Consider the following 24,825-nt stretch of genomic DNA (forward strand, 5'->3'; position numbering starts at 1 on the left):
TACATAACCAAAGCATACCTGTAATTACCAGCCATCTCCAGTGAAACCAAGAAAACCAGTTAGGCACCTTAGGCATTTTATTCTCCATTTCTTAAACATTACATAAGGGGAAATGACCAGCCCCCCCCAGATACAGTCAATAACCAAAATTTCAGGGGTAAGTGGGAAAGACAAAGCATTTTGAGAATAAATAGGGGTCCCATTTTTTCTGTGAAATACCATCCCTTCCCATTTCTAGCATCCTGAGTCACCAGACATTTCTAGAATGATTTCAAGTCAGTTCCAGATTAAATAAAGAGCATTAATCAAAATTCAGTTTAATTAAGTCATATTTCTCTAAGCATATATTCATCAAAATATATATCTTTCTCTCATCATATATGTATCCTACCTACTTTTTCTCTGTGTGAGCCAAGACTATGCACTTAGATCTCTGAATCTTTGTCAATTTACTGAGCAATTTCTTGGTCATTGTGTGGGTGAAAAGGTAACTTCACTAAATAATGAAGGGGAAAAAAGTCACTGTATTTTCATCACTGCATTTCTTTGAGGCTGACCGAGTTAAGTGAAAAACTTTTATTTAATGCTTTTCTAAATGAAGTACTCTGAATAGCCCCAAACCGAAGGATTAAATGTGTGCATGGTTGCAGAGGCCATCTCTGCAATAATCCAGCTGAACCTGAGAGGGGTGGATGGAAGTTTCAAGAAAAACACAGAGAGAGATACAAAAAGACACAGAAGCCAAAGCTGGGATCAGGTTATTCTCTGACCACTGGTGGCAGGCCAGTGACGCGGTTCTGTTTCTGAGCACAGCTTGTGCACACAACCTCTTCCTGCCACATTGAGGAGGGAGGTGACCTCGGGGCGGCTGGCCAGCCGTGCACGGGTCTCCCAGAGGGTCTCGACACAAGTTCCCTGCAGCCCGAGGACCCCGGGTCCTGGATGCGCACTTGCTTCCCCTCCCTTGGGCTCCTCCTCTGACAACATATCCCCCTGCTCCCCACTCAGAAGGCTGGGTCCCCATCATTCCCAGGCCTCAGGCTAAGAGCAGAATGGCAGCCCCTGAAAATTCACCTGCCTCAAGGTCACACCCCAAAACACGAGCAGGCCATGAGGCGACCGCCATCCCCACTGGCTTCTCAAGCTCCCCAAACCGCCTCCATGACCTGCATATTTCCATGGGACAGCTCCCCAAAGGCTGAACATGTGTCCTTGTGTGTCTGCCCAGGTGCGTCCCTGGCCCCGCCTGGAGGAGGAAGGCCAGGCCCCACGAAAGGAGGCCTATTGGGCCAGAGCCCCAATTTGTTGCTCAGACAATGGGAAGCTTGTGAGCCATGATGGGTATGCAAATGCTCAATAAATTTCCATATGAATTAATGGTAATTGAATCTTTGCTTCACATCATTTTGGCTTACAAAAGGTTTCTTACATACACTCTACTTGCAGGTATCGGGAGAAACCTGAACTAGAACCTAGTTTTTGTGTGGCTTGAAACCAACCTTTTGGGAGGATCTCTAAAACACACGTATATACACACACACATACATACATACACATGGGTGTGCACAGCTTTGGGAGGAACCCTGGAGATTAAAGCTTGCCAAACTGCACTGTAACTTCCTTTTGTTCCTTCCATGGAAGCCCTTCCTTTCCCTTATACCTAATGGGTACATCTGCATCTCTACCAGGTTGTCATCCAGTGTCACTTTTGGGTTATCTTGACTCTATGTGAATTCATTGTCCGCCATGTATTGACCACTTTGTGCCTACTACAAACATTTGTTGTTTGTCTTTTGGATGTTGGCCATCCTAACTGGTGTGAGGTAATATCTCAGTGTGGTTTTAATTTGCATTAGTGATATGGAGCATCTTTTTGTTAGGTTCCAGGACTCCGGGGTTTCCCCAGAGAACAAACCACACGGACACAGAGATGTAAATCCAAGCAAAGTCTTTATTCAGCCAGCTAGCTGGGGCCGACAGCACCTCCCCTGACACGCAGGTCTGAGTCGGAGCTGTCTACCCCCCAAGCAACTTTAGGTATAGATTATATAGGATTTCCACAGCCATTGCACCAAAGCCCACACATTACCACAACCAATGAATTTGAAACACATCCCATACTTTAACCAATAAAGTTGAAACGGGGACCCGCCGCTTGCCTGACCTTTGCACGAGCATTCCTTAACGTCTTGTCACGAGTTTCGTCCCCCTTAGGGTATGGAAACTGGGTGGCTCTCGCTCTAGGGTGTTCCTTGCATTCCTTTACACTTTTCATGTGCCTGTTGGCCATCTGAAGAAACAAACCACTTTTTTCTTCAGTTAAAACCAGTGCCTCCTGGTGCAAAGCTATGATGACTGTATATTTTTTAAAAACAGAAAATAGCAAATATTAATAAGTATATGGAGAAATTGGAACCCTCCTGCATTTGTCATTAATGTAAAATGGTGCAACTTCTGTGGAAAACAATGTGGCCATTTTGAAAAGGCTAAACAGAACAATCATATGACCCAGGAATTCCACTCCTAGGTGTTTATCCAAAAGAATAGAAAGTAGGGAGCTCAAGTATGTATTTGCACAACAATGTTCAGAGTGATAGGGAAAAATTTACAAGGACAGCAGTCTAGTCCAGGTGGCTCCCTTTTGCCTCTCCTTAACAAATACAACGTAACACTCCCTTAATTCCTCGCTCTGCCGGCATCCACTCTGTAAGCTCACTCCCTAAACTCACTCCCCCTTGCTTAGTCGCTGGCTATGCACATAAGAATGTTGCAGATACGGAAGCAGAAAGATACATATTGCTCCCAAAGGTTCGGGGCTCTGACCTTGGGAGATTACTCCCCTCTGAGCCCCGGCCTGTGTAAGAATAAAACCTCAACACTCTAAGACCACCGAGTGCCACTTGGTTCTTCCTTCAGTGATCCAGTCCAGGTTTCCAGTATTTTCCGTAACAAGAGCAGCATTATTTCCAATAGCCAAAAAGTTGGAACAACGCAAGAGTCCATCAACAAATGAATGGATAAAAAACATAGGCATATACATACAATGGAGTGTTACTCAGCCACAAAAGGGAATTAAGTTTTGAAATACATGAAAATATTAATGGACCTTGAAAACATTAAGCTCAGAGAAATAATCGAGACACAGAAAGACAAATATTACATAATTCCATTCCAAGGGGTACCTAGAATAGTTAATTCATAGAGACAGAAAGTAGAATAGAGGTTCCCAGTGACCAGGAAAGGCGATGGAGAGAGAGTTACAGTTTAATGGGAAGAGCGTTTTTGTTGGGGATGATGGAAAAGTTTTGGATATAGATGTTGCTTATGGTTACACAACATTATTGATGTATTTGTACATTTATGAATGGTAAAAATTATGTATATTTTTTACCATGATACTAGCTAGTTGATTAACTGACACCTCCCCAAAATTTGCTACTTTTGCTCTTGTTTATGTTTTTACAGGAAAGACTACAAATAGAGATATATTACCTGAGATGGACTTGGATATGAATAGATAAGTACTAGTCTATGGTCATGCAAGTATTAATTATACAAGCACTTGCTGAGCACCTAGTGTGTGCAAAGCAGACATCTCGCTAGAAACTGGGGAAAGAAGGGTACAAAAATGAGTGAGATTCAGATTGTGCTCTGAAGACCGACCGTGTTGTCTTATTTAGCAAGCAGTGAGGAATGATATCACTGCCCTTGGGGACGTTACATTTTAGGGAGGATAGCAGGTACTCAGAGAGTAACAAAATGTACGTTAAATGTATGAGGTAAAGGTCACAAGTTAGGGATGGGGGATAACAGGGAACAAGGGAAGGGAGTATTTCGTGTATTTCAAGGGAGAGGAAGTCTTGAGATTTTAGAGAAGGGTGTCCAGAAAAGGCCTCCCTGAGAAGGCGGCATTTGTAAAATGAGAATACATTTCTTAAGCCTGTCGAGAAGATTTAATAAGAAAATGCGCGTTTTCATATAAACCGTTGGGTAGGTTCCGAAACGGACCTAAGTGACCTCACGGAAAGAGGCCCTCCAGCAGCTCAAAAGAAGGGGGAACTTTGGTCACAGCGGAAGGGTAATCAAGGTGGATCTCGCACCAGGCAAAACGGTGAGCCAGCTGAAAACTGGCCAGGGTGGAAACATTGGTCTAGGAGGAACGTTGTAACATTCTCAAAAGAATTCTGGGTTCTTGAGCGACCTTCTGGCGTGGGCGTGCGGTTACCCTGGCAACGATGCGCGCCCGGCGGGCGGAGGCTGCGACGGAAGGCGGTGCGCTGTAGAGAAGGGGCGGAGCTTCCGGCGGAAGCTGGTTCGCTCTGCTCCTGGGCGCCAGGGAGGATGCAGCGTCCGGTGTGGTGGTGGCTGTTCCTGGTGCTGTGCAGCCTCCTAGAGTACCAGGCGGAGGCCCCGAACCCAGCGGAGCCTCCGGAGCGAAGTCGGCCATACGCCGTGCTGCGTGGGCAGAATCTGGGTGAGCGGCGTGGACTGGTGGGTGGCGGGGTTGCGCCTGCGCTTCTGCTGCTGGGGGCCACCGACGCTGACGCGCAGGGCGAACGACGGAGACGTAGGAGGGCTGGGGGTGCAGCTGCTACCCACTCCCCAAAGTCTGGAGGGGATGGCCTGAACTGTACCGCCAGCGCCAGGCGTGGTACACAGTAGGCTCTTGTATGTGCTGGTTGCATGAATGAACTGCAAGTAGGGGGTCCCCTCTTCTCTAGCTCTGTGGGCCCAGCCTAGGCAACAAGACGCGTAATACATACTCCATCTCCTCTTCTTCACTAATGGGACTAGTAGTCATGGTCATAACGACAATTGACATTTATTGCGTATTTCCTATTTATGTGTTGTGCAAAGCATTTTGTATATGTGATTTCATTTGAGCCTCGCGTGAACTTAATAAGAAAGGTAGGTTTTCAGCCCTATTTTACAGGTAAGAAAACATCAGAAAGATGAAGTTATTCGCCCAAGGTTACACAGCTAGGATGTGATGGAGGTCAGGACTGGTATCCCTTGCGTTTTTTATTTTATTTTATTTTATTTTATTTTATTTTATTTTATTTTATTGAAGGGTAGTTGACACACGGTATTACATTACATTAGTTTCAGGTGTACAACACAGTGATTCAACATTTAAATACATGATAATTCTAGGTACCAGCTATCACCATACCAAGTTGTTACAATATTTTGACTGTATTCCTTATGCTATACATTACATCCCGGTTACTTATTTATTTTACAATTGGAAGTGTGTTTATATATATATATATATATTTTTTTTGTGAGGGCATCTCTCATATTTATTGATCAAATAGTTGTTAACAACAATAAATTTCTGTATAGGGGGGTCAATACTCAATGCACAATCATTAATCCACCCCAAACCTAATTTTCGTCAGTCTCCAATCTTCTGATGCATAACGAACAAATTCTTACATGGAGTACAAATTCTTACATAGTGAATAAGTTACATGGTGAACAGTGCAAGGGCAGTCATCACAGAAGCTTTCGGTTTTGTTCATGCATTATGAACTATAAACAGTTCAAATATGAATATTCATTTGATTTTTTGTTTGTTTTTTGTTGTTTTTTTTTAAGATAATTATTTTTTTTATTGAAGGGTAGTTGACACACAGTATTACATTACATTAGTTTCAAGTGTACAACACAGTGATAAAACATTTATATACATAATTCTAGGTTCCAGCTATCACCCTACCAAGCTGTTACAATATCTTGACTATATTCCTTATGCTGTACATTACATCCCGGTTACTTATTTATTTTACCATTGGAAGTCTGTCCTTTTTTTTTTTTTTGTGAGGGCATCTCTCATATTTATTGATCAAATGGTTGTTAACGGCAATAAAATTCTGTATAGGGGAGTCAATGCTCAATGCACAATCATTAATCCACCCCAAGCCTAATTTTCGTCAGTCTCCAATCTTCTGAGGCATAACAAACAAGTTCTTACATGGAGAACAAATTCTTACATAGTGAATAAGTTCTTACATGGTGAACAGTACAAGGGCAGTCATCACAGAAACTTTCGGTTTTGCTCATGCATTATGAACTCTAAACAGTCAGTTCAAATATGAATACTCATTTGGTTTTTATACTTGATTTATATGTGGATACCACATTTCTCTCTTTATTATTATTATTTTTAATAAAATGCTGAAGTGGTAGGTAGATACAAGATAAAGGTAGAAAACATAGTTTAGTGTTGTAAGAGAGCAAATGTAGATGATCAGGTGTGTGCCTGTAGACTATGTGTTAATCCAAGCTAGACCAGGGCAGTAAAACATCCACGGATGCAAAAGATTTCTCTCAGAACGGGGGGGTGAGGTTCTAAACCTCACCTCTGTTGATCCCCAATTTCTCACCTGATGGCCCCCCTGCGACTGTGCCTGTCTTAGGTTGTTCCTCCCTTGAGGAATCTTACCCGTCTCTGGCTAACCAGTCATCTTCCGGGGCCATACAGGAAAATGTTAAGTTGGTAAGTGAGAGAGAAGCCTTATTGTTTGAAAAGGTTAGCTTTTTACTTCTTTGCATATTTATGCCCTGTGGCTTCTATGCCCAGCATTTGTCTTGAGGTGTCTTTACCACTTGGAAGAATTATGATACTCGGTAAATTCGACATGTGGCACGAGTTCTATTTAAAGGTTGTGATTAGGTAGGAAGAAGAAAAGCTATAGAAGTAGCAGACAGAAGAAAACCTGGGAAGATTGATTATTTCTTTGACATATCTTCTTGTAGAGTAACTTCAGCATGGATAGGTTTTAAACTACTAATTAAATTGTGCACACACATTAACATAGTAGGAATATAGTTACATAACCAAAGCATACCTGTAATTACCAGCCATCTCCAGTGAAACCAAGAAAACCAGTTAGGCACCTTAGGCATTTGTGAAAACTTATCTATGATATGGTGGATATTGTCCAACTGAACTTGAACAGTCTGAGAGAATTCAGATAAATTAGAACAACCCATTCCTGGGGACTGTTCACATGCCATATGTTCTTTTAACAATAAATAGTCTGTGGTTGTAAGATTTTGGAGTGCTACAATTTGCACTTCTCCTAATTCTTGGTTGAGTTCCAACAGTATAGATCCAGTCCAATTTGTTGTTTTACTGTATGCACAGGCCAGCTTAGATATCTCCTTCATTATTCCCATGGCAAGTCCAGGAACTGGTGGGATGAGTGCATCTACACCTGTGGCAGTGCGTGGATCTTTGTTGGGGTTTTTTTTTTTTTTTTGCTGATCATCTTCTGTCATGAGTCTTCCCGAGAGTGCTGATGTTGGAAGTTCTTTTTCATATCGCATCTTAGTTCATTTTCGGGGTAGCCAAATTAGGCTTTGATCCTCTGTATAAACACAAACAGACCCTTTGCCTACACTTTTATATGCCCTTTATATCATTGTGTAGAACTCACTGGAGGTCACTACACAGGAACTGCTTTTTTTTTTTTTTATCATTAATCTACATTTACATGACGAATACTTTGTTTATTAGGCTCTCCCCTATACCAGGTCCCCCCTATATACTCCTTTACAGTCACTGTCCATCAGCGTAGCAAACTGTTGTAGAATCACTACTTGTCTTCTCTGTGTTGTACAGCCCTCCCCTTTCTCCCACCCCGATATGGATGCTAATCTTAATACCCCTCTTTTTCTGCCCCCCCTTATCCCTCGCTACCCACCCATCCTCCCCAGTCCCTTTCCCTTTGGTACCTGTTAGTCCATTCTTGAGTTCTGTGATTCTGTTGCTGTTTTGTTCTTTCAGTTTTTCCTTTGTTCTTATATTCCACAGATGAGTGAAATCATTTGGTATTTCTCTTTCTCTGCTTGGCTTGTTTCACTGAGCATAATACCCTCCAGCTCCATCCATGTTGCTGCAAATGGTTGGATTTGCCCTTTTCTTATGGCTGAGTAGTATTCCATTGTGTATATGTACCACATCTTCTTTATCCATTCATCTATAGATGGACATTTAGGTTGCTTCCAATTCTTGGCTATTGCAAATAGTGCTGTGATAAACATAGGGGTACATTGGTCTTTCTCATACTTGATTGCTGCATTCTTAGGGTAAATTCCTAGGAGTGCAATTCCTGGGTCAAATGGTATGTCTGTTTTGAGCATTTTGATGTACCTCCATACTGCTTTCCACAATGGTTGAACAAGTTTACATTCCCACCAGCAGTGTAGGAGGGTTCCCCTTTCTCCACAGCCTCGCCAACATTTGTTGTTGTTTGTCTTTTGGATGGCAGCCATCCTTACTGGTGTGAGGTGATACCTCATTGTAGTTTTAATTTGCATTTCTCTGATAATTAGTGATGTGGAGCATCTTTTCATGTGTCTGTTGGCCATCTGTATTTCTGTTTTGGAGAACAGTCTGTTCAGTTCCTCTGCCCATTTTTTAATTGGGTTATTTGTTTTTTGTTTGTTGAGGCGTGTGAGCTCTTTATAAATTCTGGACGTCAAGCCTTTATCGGATCTGTCATTTTCAAATACATTCTCCCATACTGTAGGGTTCCTTTTTGTTCTATTGATGGTGTCTTTTGCTGTACAGAAGCTTTTCAGCTTAATATAGTCCCACTTGTTCATTTTTGCTGTTGTTTTCCTTGCCCGGGGAGATATGTTCAAGAAGAGGTCACTCATGTTTATGTCTAAGAGGTTTTTGCCTATGTTTTCTTTCAAGAGTTTAATGGTTTCGTGACTTACATTCAGGTCTTTGATCCATTTTGAGTTTACTTTTGTATATGGGGTTAGACAATGGTCCAGTTTCATTCTCCTACATGTAGCTGTCCAGTTTTGCCAGCACCATCTGTTGAAGAGACTGTCATTTCGCCATTGTATGTCCATGGCTCCTTTATCAAATATTAATTGACCATATATGTCTGGGTTAATGTCTGGATTCTCTAGTCTGTTCCATTGGTCTGTGGCTCTGTTCTTGTGCCAGTACCAAATTGTCTTCATTACTATGGCTTTATAATAGAGCTTGAAGTTGGGGAGTGAGATCCCCCCTACTTTATTCTTCTTTCTCAGGATTGCTTTGGCTATTCGGGGTCTTTGGTGTTTCCATATGAATTTTTGAATTATTTGTTCCAGTTCATTGAAGAATGTTGCTGGTAGTTTCATAGGGATTGCATCAAATCTGTATATTGCTTTGGGCAGGATGGCCATTTTGACGATATTAATTCTTCCTAGCCATGAGCATGGGATGCGTTTCCATCTGTTAGTGTCCCCTTTAATTTCTTTTAAGAGTGACTTGTAGTTTTCAGAATATAAGTCTTTCACTTCTTTGGTTAGGTTTATTCCTAGGTATTTTATTTTTTTTGATGCAATTGTGAATGGAGTTGTTTTCCTGATTTCTCTTTCTGTTGGTTCATTGTTGATGTATAGGAAAGCCACAGATTTCTGTGTGTTGATTTTGTATCCTGCAACTTTGCTGTATTCTGATATCAGTTCTAGTAGTTCTGGGGTGGAATCTTTAGGGTTTTTTATGTACAGTATCATGTCATCTGCAAATAGTGACAGTTTAACTTCTTCTTTGCCAATCTGGATTCCTTGTATTTTTTTGTTTTGTCTGATTGCCGTGGCTAGGACCTCCAGTACTATGTTAAATAACAGTGGGGAGATTGGGCATCCCTGTCTAGTTCCCGATCTCAGAGGAAATGCTTTCAGCTTCTCGCTGTTCAATATAATGTTGGCTGTGGGTTTATCATAGATGGCCTTTATTATGTTGAGGTACTTGCCCTCTATTCCCATTTTGCTGAGAGTTTTTATCATGAATGGATGTTGAACTTTGTCAAATGCTTTTTCAGCATCTATGGAGATGATCATGTGGTTTTTGTCTTTCTTTTTGTTGATGTGGTGGATGATATTGATGGACTTTCGAATGTTGTGCCATCCTTGCATCCCTGGGATGAATCCCACTTGGTCATGGTGTACGATCGTTTTGATGTATTTTTGAATTCGGTTTGCTAAAATTTTGTTGAGTATTTTTGCGTCTACGTTCATCAGAGATATTGGTCTGTAGTTTTCTTTTTTGGTGGTGTCTTTGCCTGGTTTTGGTATTAGGGTGATGTTAGCTTCATAGAATGAGTTTGGGAGTATCCCCTCCTCTTCTATTTCTTGGAAAACTTTAAGGAGAATGGGTATTATGTCTTCCCTGTATGTCTGATAAAATTCCGAGGTAAATCCATCTGGCCCGGGGGTTTTGTTCTTTGGTAGTTTTTTGATTACCGCTTCAATTTCGTTGCTGGTAATTGGTCTGTTTAGATTTTCTTTTTCTTTTTGGGTCAGTCTTGGAAGGTTGTATTTTTCTAGGAAGTTGTCCATTTCTCCTAGGTTTCCCAGCTTGTTAGCATAGAGGTTTTCATAGTAGTCTCCAATAATTCTTTGTATTTCTGCGGGGTTCCCTTGCGTTTTGTAAATTCTGCTTTGCCATTTTACTTCTATGAAAGGCCTATATTAGGACCTGTTTTGGCTAACTGCAAGAATTATGAAGAGGATTTCGCCTTTTTTTTTTTTTTTTAAGGCAGAAAGTGAAAATAGAGTTCAGCCGGTTTTTTTCTGCAGTGAGCCCACGGCGAGAGCAGGGAGAGTGGCACTGCAAAGCCCCTTCCCTTGGATCTACATCAGCATCAGGCTGCCATAGCTTTGAGCTGTGTCTCTGAGCATCTGTGCTTCATCTACATTTATTTTGTGCATCCCTTAAGAAGATGTGCCCTAAGATATCAGAAAGCCTTAGGTTCTTTTGGGGGTCTGCAAATGCTCAAAAAAATTTCCATATGAATTAATGGTAATTGAATTTTGCTTCACATTATTTTGGCTTACAAAAGGTTTCTTACATACACTCTACTTGCAGGTATCGGGAGAAACCTGAACTAGAACCTAGGTTTTGTGGGGCTTGAAACCGACCTTTTGGGAGGATCTCTAAAACACACGTATATACACACGCACATACATACATACACACGGGTGTGTACAGCTTTGGGAGGAACCCTGGAGATTAAAGCTTGCCAAACTGCACTGTAACTGCCTCTTGTTCCTTCCATGGAAGCCCTTCCTTTCCCTTCTACCTCATGGGTACATCTGCATCTCTACCAGGTTGTCATACAGTGTCACTTTTGGGTTATCTTGACTCTATGTGAATTCATTGTCCGCCATGTATTGGCCGCTTTGTGCCTAGTACTTTGCTAAGTGTTTTCCACACATCCTGTTTAATCCTTTAGATATGGGTTTCTCAACCTGGGTAATACTGTTGTTCTGGACCAGGTGATTCTTTTGGGGGAGGGGAGACGTTCTATTCTGAGAGCTCTTAAGATATTTAGCAGCATTTCAGCCTTTACCCACTAGATGGCAGCAGCGCACCACACTCCCACTACAGGTGATTAAAATATTTCCCGACATCGCCAGATGTCCACTGGCGGCAAAATCCCTCTGGTTGAGAACCACCGCTGCTGTAGAAATACTGTTCAAAGAGTGGTTCGTTGCCTGCAAAGAGGTGACCACAGAAACTGAGATGAAATGTTTAGAAATTTAACAGTTTGACGTTGTTGCAACATCCAATCAAGTAGATAGCTACAGGTGTCCCTGAACTGGAATTCTTTGCCGGTAGACAGAGCTGCTTATTAGTCATGCATACATAGTAGGGCTATTTAGTGGCCTGGGACAGATTAAAAGTTACAAAAGTAGCCCTTTACCACAGTTTGAAAAACACTACAGTGGGTATTTTTGTCTTCATTTTTAAAGAGTAGGAAACACTCCAGTAGGTATTTTTGTCTCCACTTTTATAGAGGAAGAAACAGATTGTATAATTTTGTGTAAGGTCATGTAGCCTGTAAGTGTAGATGGAAACCCAGGCTGACCTCAAACCCTGAATTCTTTTTTTATTTTTTTAACTGTGCTATATTTATTTATTTATTTATTTATTATTTTTTAATTTATATATTTTTTGGTATCACAAATATACACTTATATGAACATTGTGGTTACCAGATTCTCCCCATTACCAAGTCCCCACCAGTCACTGTCCATTAGTGTAGTAAGATGCTATAGAGTCACTACGTGTCTTCTCTGTGCTATACTGTCCTCCTGTGCCCTTCCCCTACATTATGTCTGCTAATCCTAATACCCCTTTTCCCCCCCTTGTCCCTCCCTTCCCATCCATCCTCCCCAGTCCCTTTCCCTTTGGTAACTGTTAGTCCATTCTTGGGTTCTGTGAGTCTGCTGCTGTTTGTTCCCTTCAGTTTTTTCTTTGTTCTTAAACTCCACAGGTGAGTGGAATCATTTGATACTTGTCTTTCTCCACCTGGCTTATTTCCCTGAGCATAATACCCTCTAGCCCCATCCATGTTGTTGGAAACGGTAGAATATGTTTTCTCCTTATGGCTAAATAGTACTCCATTGTGTATATGTACCACATCTTGTTTATCCATTCATCTACTGATGGACACTTAGGTTGTTTCCATTTCTTGGCTATTGTAAATAGTGCTGTGATAAACATAGGGGTGCATATGTCTTTTTCAAACTGGGCTGCTGCATTCTTAGGGTAAATTCCTAGGAGTGGAATTCCTGGGTCAAATGGTATTTCTATTTTGAGTGTTTTGAGGAACCTCCATACTGCTTTCCACAATGGTTGCACTAGTTTACATTCCCACCAGCAGTGTAGGAGGGTTCTCCTTTTTCCACATCTTCACCAACATTTGTTGTTTGTCTTTTGGATGTTGGCCATCCTAACTGGTGTGAGGTGATACCTCATTGTGCTTTTAATTTGCATTTCTCTGATGATAAGCGATGTGGAGCATCTTTTCATGTGTCTGTTGGCCATCTGAATTTCTTCTTTGGGAAACTATCTGTTCAGATCCTCTGCCCATTTTTTAATTGGATTATTTGCTTTTTGTTTCTTGAGGTATGTGAGCTCTTTGTATATTTTGGATGTCAACCCCTTATTGGATATGTCATTTATGAATATATTCTCCCATACTGTAGGACACCTTTTTGTTCTACTGGTGGTGTCCTTTGCTGTACAGAAGCTTTTTAGTTTGATGTAGACCCACTTCATTTTTGCTTTTGTTTCCCTTGCCAGGGAGTTATGTTCATGAAGAAGTTACTCGTGTTTATATTGAAAAGAGTTTTTTTTTTTATGTTCTTTCCAGGTTTTAACTGATTTCATTTACTGAATAATGCGGCTGATGAGGCAAAGGAAAGAGAATAGGTGTTACCTGCACTTAGACTTGGCCCTGTTCATCGTAACCCAAGAATCTAATTTATATAACTATCATTTCTATTTCTTGGTTACGGAATGTATCTGTTAGTGGTTTTTTAGAATGTGATTTGTGATCTGTTTTATTTATTTGTTTGTTTATTTTTATTTTTTAAATTTTTTATTAAGGTATGATTGATATACACTCTTATGAAGGTTTCACATGAAAAAACAATGTAGTTACTACATTTACCCAAATTATCAAGTTCCCACCCATACCCCAATGCAGTCACTGTCAATCAGTGCAGCAAGATGCCACAAATTCACTATGTGCCTTGTCTGTGCTACACTGTTCTCCCTGTGATCCCCCACACCATGTGTACTAAACATAATACCCCCTCAGTCCCCTTCTCCCTCCCATCCCACCTGCCCTTCCACACCCCTCCCCTTTGGTAACCACTAGTTCATTCTTGGAGTCTGTGAGTCTGGTGTCATTTTGTTCCTTCAGTTTTGCTTCATTTTTATACTCCACAAATGAGGGAAGTCATTTGGCATTTGTCTTTCTCTGCCTGACTTATTTTACTGAGCATAATGTCCTCCATCTCCATTCATGTTGTTGCAAATGGTAGGATTTGTTTCTTATGGCCAGATAGTATTCCATTGTGTACATGTACCACTTCTTTATCCATTCATCTGCTGATGGACACTTAGGTTGCTTCCATATCTTGGCTATTGTAAAAAAGTGCTGCAATAAACAAGGGTGCATCTGTCTTTTTGAATCTGAGAAGTTGTATTCTTTGGGTAAATTCCAAGGAGTGGGATTCCCAGGTCAAATTGTATTTCTATTTTTAGTTTTTTGAGGAACCTCCATATTGCTTTCCACAATGGTTGAACTAGCTTACATTCCCACCAGCAGTGTAGGAGGGTTCCCCTTTCTCTGCATCCTCGCCAGCATTTGTTGTTCTTAGTCTTTTCGATGCTGGCCATCCTTACTGGTGTGAGGTGATATCCTGTGGTTTTAATTTGCATTTCCCTGATGATTAGTGATGTGAAGCATCTTTTCATGTGTCTGTTGGCCATCTGAATTTCTTCTTTGGAGAACTGTCTCTCCATATCCTCTGCCCATTTGTTAATCGGGTTATTTGCTTTTTGGGTGTTGAGGCATGAAAGTGCTTTATATATTTTGGATGTTAACCCCTTGTCGGATATGTCATTTACAAATATATTCTCCCCTACTGTAGGATGCCTTTTTGCTCTGTTGATGGTGTCCTTTGCCATACAGAAACTTTTTAGTTTGATGTAGTCCCATGAGTTCATTTTTGCTTTTGTTTCCCTTTCTCGAGGAGATGCGTTCAGGAAGAAGTTACTCATGCTTATAATTCAGGAGATGTTTGCCTATGTTTTCTTTGAAGAGTTTTATGGTTTCATGACTTACATTCAAGTCTTTAATCCATTTCAAGTTTACTTTTGTGTATGGGGGTTAAACAGTAATCCAGTTTCATTCTCTTGCATGTAACTGTCCAGTTTTGCGAACACCAGCTGTTGAAGAGGCTGTCATTTCCCCATTGTATGTCCATGGCTCCTTTGTCATATATTAATTGACTATATATGGTTGGGTTTATATCTGGGCTCCCTAGTCTTTTCCATTGGTCTATGGGTCTGTTCTTTGGCCAGTACCAAATTGTCTTGATTACTGTGGCTTTGTAGTAGAGTTTGAAGTTGGGGAGCGAGATCCCCCCCACTGTATTCTTCCTTCTCAGGATTGCTTTGGCTATTCGAGGTCTTTTGTGGTTCCATATGAATTTTAGGACGATTTTCTCTAGTTCGTTGAAGAATGCTGTTGGTATTTTGATAGGAATTGCATTTAATCTATAGATTGCTGTAGGCAGGATGGCCATTTTGACAGTATTCTTCCTATCCATGAGCATGGGATGTGTTTCCATTTATTGGTATCTTCTTTAATTTCTCTCATGAGTGTCTTGTAGTTTTCAGGGTATAGGTCTTTCACTCCCTTGGTTGGGTTTATTCCTAGGTATTTTATTCTTTTTGATGCAACTGTGAATGGAATTGTTTTCCTGATTTCTCTCTCTACTAGTTCATTGTTAGTGTGTAGGAATGCCACAGATTTCTGTGTATTAATTTCATATCCTGCTACTTTGCTGAATTCAGATATTAGATCTAGTAGTTTTAGAGTGGATTCTTTAGGGTTTTTTACATACAATATCATCTCATCTGCAGACAGCGACAGTTAGACTTCTTCCTTGCCAATCTGGATGCCTTGTATTTCTTTGTGTTGTCTGATTGCCGTGGCTAGGACCTCCAGTACTATGTTGAATAGAAGTGGGGAGAGTGGGCATCCTTGTCTTGTTCCCAATCTTAAAGGAAAAGCTTTCAGCTTCTTGCTGTTAAGTATAATGTTGGCTGTGAGTTTGTCATATGTGGCCTTTATTATGTTGAGGTACTTGCCCTCTATACCCATTTCGTTGAGAGTTTTTATCATGAATGGATGTTGAATTTTGTCAAATGCTTTTTCAGCATCTATGGAGATGATGATGTGGTTTTTGTCCTTCTTTTTGTTGATGTGGTGGATGATGTTGATGGATTTTCGAATGTTGTACCATCCTTGCATCCCTGTGACGAATACCACTTGATCTTGATGGATGATCTTTTTGGTGTATTTTTGAATTCGGTTTGCTAATATTTTGTTGAGTATTTTTGCATCTCTGTTCATCAGGGCTATTGGTCTGTAATTTTCTTTTTTTGTGGTGTCTTTGCCCGGTTTTGGTATTAGGGTGATGCTGGCTTCGTAGAATGAGTTTGGAAGTATTTCCTCTTCTACTCTGTAGAAAACTAAGGCGGATGGGTATTAGGTCTTCACATCAGCGCTGAAGCCATCTGGGCCTGGAGTTTTGTTCTTAGGTAGTTTTTTGATTACCCGTTTGATTTCGTTGCTGGTAATTGGTCTGTTCAGATTTTCTGTTTCTTCCTTGGTTAGCCTTGGAAGGTTGTATTTTTCTAGAAAGTTGTCCATTTCGTCTAGGTTATCCAGTTTGTTAGCATATAATTTTTCATAATATTCTCTAATAATTATTTGTATTTCTGTGGTGTCCATAGTGATTTTTCCTATCTCCTTTCTGATTCTGTTTATGTGTGTAGACTCTTTCTTTCTTGATAAGTCTGGCTATAGGTTTATCTATTTTGTTTATTTTCTTGAAAAACCAGCTCTTGCTTTCATTGATTTTTTTCTATTGTTTTATTCTTCTCGATTTTATTTATTTATGCTCTAATCTTTATTATGACCCTCCTTCTACTGACTTTGGACCTCATGTATTCTTTTTCTAGTTTCATTAATTGTGAGTTTAGACTACTTATATGGGATTGTTCTTCTTTCCTGAGGTAGGCCTATATTGCAATATACTTTCCTCTTAGCACGGCCTTGGCTGCGTCCCACAGATTTTGTGGTGTTGAATTATTGTTGTCATTTGTCTCCATATATTGCCTGATCTCTGTTTTTATTTGGTCATTGATCCATTGGTTATTTGGGAGCATGTCATGAAGCCTCCATATGTTTGTGGGATTTTTCATTTTCTTTGCATAATTTATTTCTAGTTTCATACCCTTGTCATCTGAGAAACTGGTTGGTAGAATTTTGATCTTTTTGAATTTACTGAGACTCTTTCTGTGGCCTAGTTTATGATCTATTCTTGAAAATGTTCCATGTGCACTTGAGAAGAATGTGTATTCTATCTAGTGCTTTTGGGTGTAGAGTTCTATAGATATCTGTTAGGTCCATCTGTTCTAATGTGTTCTTCAGTGCCTCTGTGTCCTTACTTATTTTCTGTCTGGTGGATCTGTCCTTAAGAGTGAGTGGAGTGTTGAAGTCTCCCAGAATGAATGCATTGCATTCTATTTCCCCTTTTAATTCAGTTAGTATTTGTTTCACATATGTAGGTGCTCCTGTGTTGGGAGCATAGATATTTATAATGGTTTTATCTTCTTGTTGGATTGACCCCTTTATCATTATGTAATGTCCTTCTTTGTCTCTTGTGACTTTCTTTGTTTTGAAGTCTATTTTGTCTGATACAAATACTGCAACTCCTGCTTTTTTCTCCCTATTAGTTGCATGAAATATCTTTTTCCATCCCTTCACTTTTAGTCTGTGTATGTCTTTGGGTTTAAAGTGAGTCTCTTGTAGGCAGCATATAGATGGGTCTTGTTTTTTTATCCATTCATTGGCTCTGTGTCTTTTGATTTTTGCATTCAGTCCATTTACATTTAGGGTGATTATCAATAGGTATGTACTCATTGCCATTGAAGACTTTAGATTTGTGGTTACCAAAGGTTCAGGGTTAACTTCCTTACTATCTAAGAGTCTAACTTAACTCAGTATGCTATTACAAGCACAATCTAAAGGTTCTTTTCTTTCTCTCCTCCTTTTTCTTCCTCCTTGATGCTTTATGTATTAGGTATCATATTCTGTACTCTTTGTCTATCCCTTGATTGACTTTGGGGAAAGTTAGTTTAATTTTGCATTTGCTTAGTAATTGGCTGTTCTACTTTCTTTACTGTGGTTTTATTACCTATGGTGACATCTATTAAACCTTAGGAACACTTCCATCTATAGCAGTCCCTCCAAAATACACTGTGGAGATGGTTTGTGGGAGGTAAATTCTGTCAGCTTTTGCTTATCTGGAAATTGTTCAATCCCTCCTTCAAATGTAAATGATAATCTTGCTGGATAAAGTTATCTTTGAGGCCCTTCTGCTTCATTGCATTAAATACATCATGTCACTCCCTTCTGGCCTGTAAGGTTTCTGCTGAGAAGTCTGATGTTAGCCTGATGGGCTTTCCTTTGTATGTGATCTTATTTCTCTGTCTGGCTGCTTTTAATAGTCTGTCCTTATCCTTGATCTTTGCCATTTTAATTACTGTGTGTCTTGGTGTTGTCTTCCTTGGGTCCCTTGTGTTGGGAGATCTGTGCATTTTCATGGCCTGAGAGACTATCTCCTTCCCCAGATTCAGGAAGTTTTAACCAATTAGCTCCTCAAAGACACTTTCTATCCCTTTCTCTCTCTTCTTCTTCTTCTGGTACCCCTATAATTTGAATATTGTCCTGTTTGGATTGGTTACACAGTTCTCTTAATATTCTTTCATTCTTAGAGATCCTTTTTTCTCTCAGTGCTTCAGCTTCTTTGTATTCCTCTTCTCTAGTTTCTATTTCATTATCTTCTCCTTCACCATATCCAACCTGCTTTTAATACCCTCCATTGTGCTCTTCAAAGATTGGATGTCCGACTGGAATTCATTGGTGAGTTCTTGAATCTTTCCGTACCTCTGTGAGCATGTTAATGATTTTTATTTTGAAATCTCTTCCAGGAAGATTCATGAGGTCAATTTCATTTGAGTCTTTCTCAGGTGTATTCATAATTTTGCTTTGAACCAGGTTCCTTTGACGTTTCATAATTTGTCTATGGGGCCCTCTATTGCCAGAAGCTCTATTCTCTGGAGCTGCTCAGCCCCCAGAGCAATGTTAGGGGTCGCAGGGGAGCGGTGTTGGTGTTTGGGGAGAGGAAAGAACTCTTTCCTGCTTCCCGGCTCCTATGCCTGTCTCCACTGCCAGAACCAGTGGGCCAAACACACAGGTGTAAGTCTCTATGCTTTGTGTTTGTAGCTGCCTTAGGTGGGCTTCCCTCTGGCTGGCCTGATGCCAGGGCAGGGGTTGTTTGCAAGGCTGACCCAGGTGCAGGCTAGCTGGAAGGAAGATCCAGCAGGCTGTGTATCATGGTGGGGGTCTTGTAGCTGCATAGCCAGCCAGGGGGATGGGGTGTCTGAAGATCATTTAAACTCCCTACCTGCTGGGCAGAGTGCACCTGGACAATTTTGTCTACCTGTCCTTTCTCCTGAGCAGTAAGCTCTGTGCAATCCTTGCCCCTTTAGCAGCCCTCTCGCTTTTAGGAAGTCTCTCAGACTGCCCGCCCAGATCAGCCAGATATGAATCCCTGTTTTCCACAAGCAGCTGGAATCTCTGTCTCTCCAGGTATTCTGCCTGTCTTAGCTTTCCAACTGCACCAAATCACCAGAGCAGATCTCCAGGGCTAGGTGTTCATCAGTCCCAGGCCTCCACTCCCTCCCTGCTGTTTCTCTTCCTCCTGCTGGTGAGCTAGGGTGGGAAAAGGGCTTGGGCCCCGCCAGGTCACAGCTTTGGTGCATTACCCTGTTCCTTGAGGTCTGCTCTTTTCTCCAGGTCTATGCAGTCTGGTGCAGCCTTCTTTCTTGTTGCTCTTTCAGGATTAGTTGTATTAAATTATATTTCTTGATCACTGTGCTGTGCTGCTTGCTTCTCTTGGTCATCATAAGGGCTTTCACTTATCATGTGCTTATTATATGTCCAGCACTGTGTTGACTGCTTTTCAAAGCTTACCATATTTAAGCCTCAGAAAACCCTTGTGAGATGGGTTCCATTTGTCCCTTTTTACAGATGTAGGAAATGAGGCTCAACAACAGAAAGTGACCATAATGAAGGACCTAAGGAGTCTTAGGTTATTCCTAATCTTGCCATTCAGGCAACCAGTACTATGTGCAAAACATGGGAGAGGTAAAGATGAAGACTGGGAGATTTTATGAAGCCCCAAATAGATATTATTTACCTAACAACTCATGATTTTAAGCTCTTTTTATTTTTTAAAAGATTTCTGTTCTATGGTTCTAGTCTCATGCATTCCTGCTTTGTGAGTTTTAGTTTTTTTAAAGCCCCTGCCAAAACTGAAAATGTAAGAAAGTAGTTTAAATGGATAAGACAACTTCAGGTCCAGTTGCAGTTAGAACCTTAGAAACATGAAATTCAGGACTTTGAAAATTACGGCAGGTATTTAGGTAACATGGGCTATTTTGAGGTATGATATTTAGCTCATGAAAGTCACAGATTTTGTTACCAAAGACCTTTAAAATTCCTTCTGGCCTTTTGGATTCATGACACACTGTCTCTGTCACCTTCTGCATCCTTCCTTCCCCTCCTTCACGAAATAAAAGATAATATTTCAACATGGTCAGTTTTTAAATAATGACTGGGTCACATGTGGGGGCATTTTGTGTGTGGGGGGGTCCACAGATACCTCCAAACAATTGATTTAAATAAAACTATGGCCTTGGTTTTTCAGAGGAACAATAGCCAGACCATGTAATAGCCATGGTTAAGCCCCAGCTGGAACCTAAGATGGGTTGACATACTTGCAAACAAACGTACATTTGCTTGTTAAAGGTTAAACTCATAACCACCCAAGATGTCTGAGGTAGACACCCAAACAGGATAGCGCCTCACTTCCAGCAGGTTGCTTTAGTTTACAGTCTAGCCCTGTGTCAGGGCTTAGCTTGAGTGATCATCTGTAGGTTCCATTTCTGAGCACTTGGGAGATTTCAGATGTGAAATTTACTCTTAAGAGCATAATAGGTTTGTGAAATTAGTTAATTGCGTCTTTGGTCAGAAGGCCCTTGTCAGAACTTATCTGGAGATAGAAATGCTTTATTCTTTTAATGAATGTCCAGTTTTTATGAATGCCTTTAAAAATATAATGGGCTCCCTGCCTCTATTTGTTTTGACTACATTATGAAATGCTCACCACTTTAAGTGTAGTGACCATCTGTCACCATTCAAAGTTATTACAATATTAATGACTGTGTTTCCTATGCTGTACTTTTCCTACCCATAACTTAATTTATTATTGAAAGTTTGTACCTCTTTATCCCCTTTCCGTTTCACCCATCCCCACCCCCGCCCCCCATCCCTGTGGCCACTTACCAGATTGTTCTCTAAATTTACGAGTCTGTTTCTGTTTTGTTTGTTTGGGGTTTTTTTCTACTTCTAATCTTGTCCCCTATAATCAAGTGGTTTGCACAGCAGCAGACAGAGGGATCTTTTTTCCCAACTAAATCAGATCATGTTGCTCGTTGCCCACAATCCTCTCCTTAAACTTAGAATAAAATCAATGTTTCCTTCATGGTCTACAAGGCCCTACATGAACTGGCTCCAGCCTTCCCTTCCTCTTTGGCTTCATTTCCTGCCTTTCTTCCTTCACTCCTTCCACCTCAGCCACACTTACCTTCTTTCTGCCCATTGGCTTTATGGGCTTGCTCTGGCCTCACGGGCTTTCCTTTGCTGACCCTTGAGCCTCAGCGCTCTCCCTGCAGATCTTCAGCTGGCCAACTCCTTTATTAAGGTCTCAGCTTGTGTGTCATCTCTTCAGGTACTCCTGCACCACCCCGCCTACCCCTGCCTGCCTTCTGCCATCACTATCACATTTTCTCCAGGGCATGTCAAGCTGTGTGAAATACTCCTCTGTGCTAACATTCTCCCCCAGCCACATATATGGAAGCATCCCGAGAGTCTGTCTGTGGCTGTTGCCCACGCACCTGGCACAGTGCCTGGCACCCAGTGGCATTTGGCAAATCACCCTGGGTGAGTGGATGGATCCCAGACCCTGGAGCTGCCGTCAGGAGGTAATCTGTTTTCCTTTTGCAGTGTTGATGGGAACCGTTTTCAGCATCCTGCTGGTGACCGTGATCCTCATGGCATTGTGTGTCTACAAGCCCATTCGGCGTCGATGACGGCCGAGCAAGCAGGTTTTCGGAGTATCTGGGATATTAAGTTGTGTTGCACATGGGTCGGTGGAGAAGTTGGAATCAGAACCTTACTGCTTGAAAATGACCTTTGGTCTGGACAGTTAGTAGATGCTAAATGTTTTAGCGAAAATATCTAACAATTATTTTTTTCTTGACACTGTAATGCTAATAATTGGCCATTGAGTCTGCTTCTCGGTTTTGCTTTTTGAGTATCTGGCTGTATTTGTGCTTGTGAAAAGTAAGGCCTGAAGCTCCCAGGTCATGTGAAGATGGGAAAACATGGCAGTTCTGTGAGCGACCCTGGACGGGACTAATCCTTCATGTTTGAAGATATTCATGAGATAAAAAGCTTAATATGTAGACGTTGCCTACTCAAGAACCACTTGGTCACATGGGTTAAGAATCACAAATGTTTTTAATTATACTGACCTGGCCCGGAATGCCCTGATTGTAGGCAGTGTCAGCAGTGGGGGACTTAGGCTGTCACTCTTCATGTTGCATCCAGCCTCCTTGGGCTAGGAGGCTCTGAGGTTGGGTCGGAAATGTTACTCGTTGGCCCATCTGAGAAAGTACCCCATCCTGCTCAAAGTACTGCACTTGAGTCTTTCCAGCCCATGGCCTAAAATCTGTGGCAGCTTATCAGATTTGGAATCTAAAGGAAATAGCAAAGTCTCTTTTCAGCCCTGGGTGGGGAGGGCTCAGCCAAGAGAGGTGTGTGTTCACTGTACAAGGCAAAGGTATCAGGTGGGTGTGTGTTTACAAATTTAATTTCAACTTTGAAAATGCTACTTGCACTGTTGGTGAACTGGAATTTTTTTCTTCTGTTGAAATGATACTTCCATATTTGCAAAGTGATTATATGTATTTACTTTAAAGGTGCTAGGTTTTTCTTTGTTACTAAACTGAAATGCTTATTTTGTGCTCCATTCAAGCACAGCACTGATATTTAACAGTCCACAACTTAATGTGAAATACCTGATGTGGGATACTATGTAACTGTTCAAGGATTTTGTTTCTAACCCTAACATTGAGCCATTGAAATGTTCACTGTTCTGTACTTTTGAGCAAAATGCCAAATAAAATTACAGTAGTATCTTACATGCTGTATTACTCCTAGGAATTATTTTCCAAGCATTTAAATTACAGGGGTGTGTGTGTGAATGACTTGCTGTTTTAAGGAAGCACTGTGAAAATGGAATTTTAAATTCATGTGTGAAGTAACTGCCCCAAGGCAAGACATTACTTGAGAAAACTGAGCCATAATTTATCTCTGTCTGGGCCAGGGGTCAGAAGACCTGGATTCTCATCCCAGCACGAGTTACAAATTGGTTTAACTTCTCAAAAGAGCCTCAGTTTTCTCATCTGTAAAATGGTGATATACACATTTTATCTTTCTTAATTATGGTAAAGATCCCATGACATGAAAACTAACACAAGTGAAGTTGGGATCTGCACAGTTGGCCTGTCCCACAGGAGTCCATGGTTATTGACTAGAAGGAAGAGAGGGGGGTTTTGAGTAGCACTGAGACTTATGTCCCATGAATACACATCCCCACCTCATGTGGAATGCCATGCTTTGATATGCTGCCTAAAAAATTGCCATTTTTAGGATTTTAAAAGGACACAGTAAAAACTTGCCAGGCTCATAAGCCTTGTGACCTGCTGTTTGCTCAGTATTCTCTAGTCAGGTTACAGTAGGATCATGTTCCATTTTTCTCAAATAACCTTACAAGTTATTCCATGGACAAACCCAAAACCCAGCCTACATCTCATTCTAATGTTACCATCTTTTCAGTATGAGCTTTCAAGGTAGAAGAATCATCTTTATAGAAGGATGCTTATTACAGAGAGGTGAGTAAAGATAGAAACATAAATTCTGGGAAAGAGACTACTAGAAACTTTCATGCACCAGACTCATCGACTAGTACTTTCAAGTGGATTTTTCTGACCATCTTTGGGAGTATGGGAGGAGGCAGGAGCTGAAGCCTAGACTTCACAAACAACTGCACTCAGAATACCTACCATATACCAAAATGGACATATTCAGTTAATTTACACCAGTTATGTTAGCAAACACTAGTACTAACTTTTGTTAAAATTGAGATTAATAAATCTCCAAGTGCTGCTTGAGATTTAGAGACCCTGGATATCTCATTAGTTTGTGACATTTTTTTCCAGCTGGACCTCAATCTTAAATCCACACATAATTCTAGCCATGGGTCTAGCTTGGACTTTGAATTCCATCACTTGCTGCACTGCGAACAGTCATTTGAAGTTGCTGTAGTCCAACTTGCTGTCTCTGCTGTCATCTGTGAGCCACATGAAACTGGCACTAAACTGAAGGTTATGGTCTTTTCCTGTCATTATTTACAGCAGATTAGCTTCATCAACACCTCACATTATGTACTGTGTGCTAAGCTTTTTTATGGAGCAAAGTGTCTTAGGAACTTTGCTTGCTTTGCAGTGTCTTACATGCAGAACTTGCTTGATTCAGGCTTGCTGCTGCTACCAACCAAGCTTTAATGAACCTAAAGATAAGCTGTTAGTTTTTTAAATAGTCCATATTTACTATATGTCTTGACCTAAAAAGAGTTAACTTTTTTCATAGTGCCCCACTGGCTCAAAGTATCACTACTTATTTTCCCCTAAAAGCACATCTCCTGAAAAGAGGAAAAATACCAAGGACTCATTTCTGGGACCCAAACATTTTTTACTGTCACTGCCCTTTTTGTTTTAACAACATGTTTAGGTGTAGAATTAAGTCTGGAAGCCCTGATACTGCCAGAACTACTTAAGAACAGCCTCACCAAGCAGTTGGGCTTCAAAGGGGGAGCACATTCAGTCACAAGGGCCACGAGATGTTGGCTTGGCTTCCCTCCCTCTCCCTCCACGGGAGCCAGTCCACCTCCAGGAGGGCTGCAGAGGCCTCGGAGTGACCCTGGCCCTGGTTGGCTTTCATTTTCCATTTGTAACAAGTGACACGGGGC

The 24,825-nt window shown here is 41.0% G+C and overlaps 1 protein-coding gene across 1 annotated transcript; it reads left to right on the top strand.

Moving 5' to 3' along the window:
* The first annotated feature begins 4,305 nt into the window (after window positions 1-4,305).
* Window positions 4,306-22,936, top strand: C14H12orf76 (chromosome 14 C12orf76 homolog). Its single transcript, XM_057491588.1, has 2 exons — window positions 4,306-4,474; window positions 21,738-22,936. The coding sequence occupies exons 1-2, from the start codon at window positions 4,342-4,344 to the stop codon at window positions 21,821-21,823; spliced, it is 219 nt and encodes a 72-aa protein (XP_057347571.1). The 5' UTR covers window positions 4,306-4,341; the 3' UTR covers window positions 21,824-22,936.
* Window positions 22,937-24,825: the final 1,889 nt, after the last annotated feature.

The sequence above is a fragment of the Manis pentadactyla genome, chromosome 14 (genome assembly GCF_030020395.1).
Source record: "Manis pentadactyla isolate mManPen7 chromosome 14, mManPen7.hap1, whole genome shotgun sequence".
Classification (NCBI taxonomy): domain Eukaryota; kingdom Metazoa; phylum Chordata; class Mammalia; order Pholidota; family Manidae; genus Manis; species Manis pentadactyla.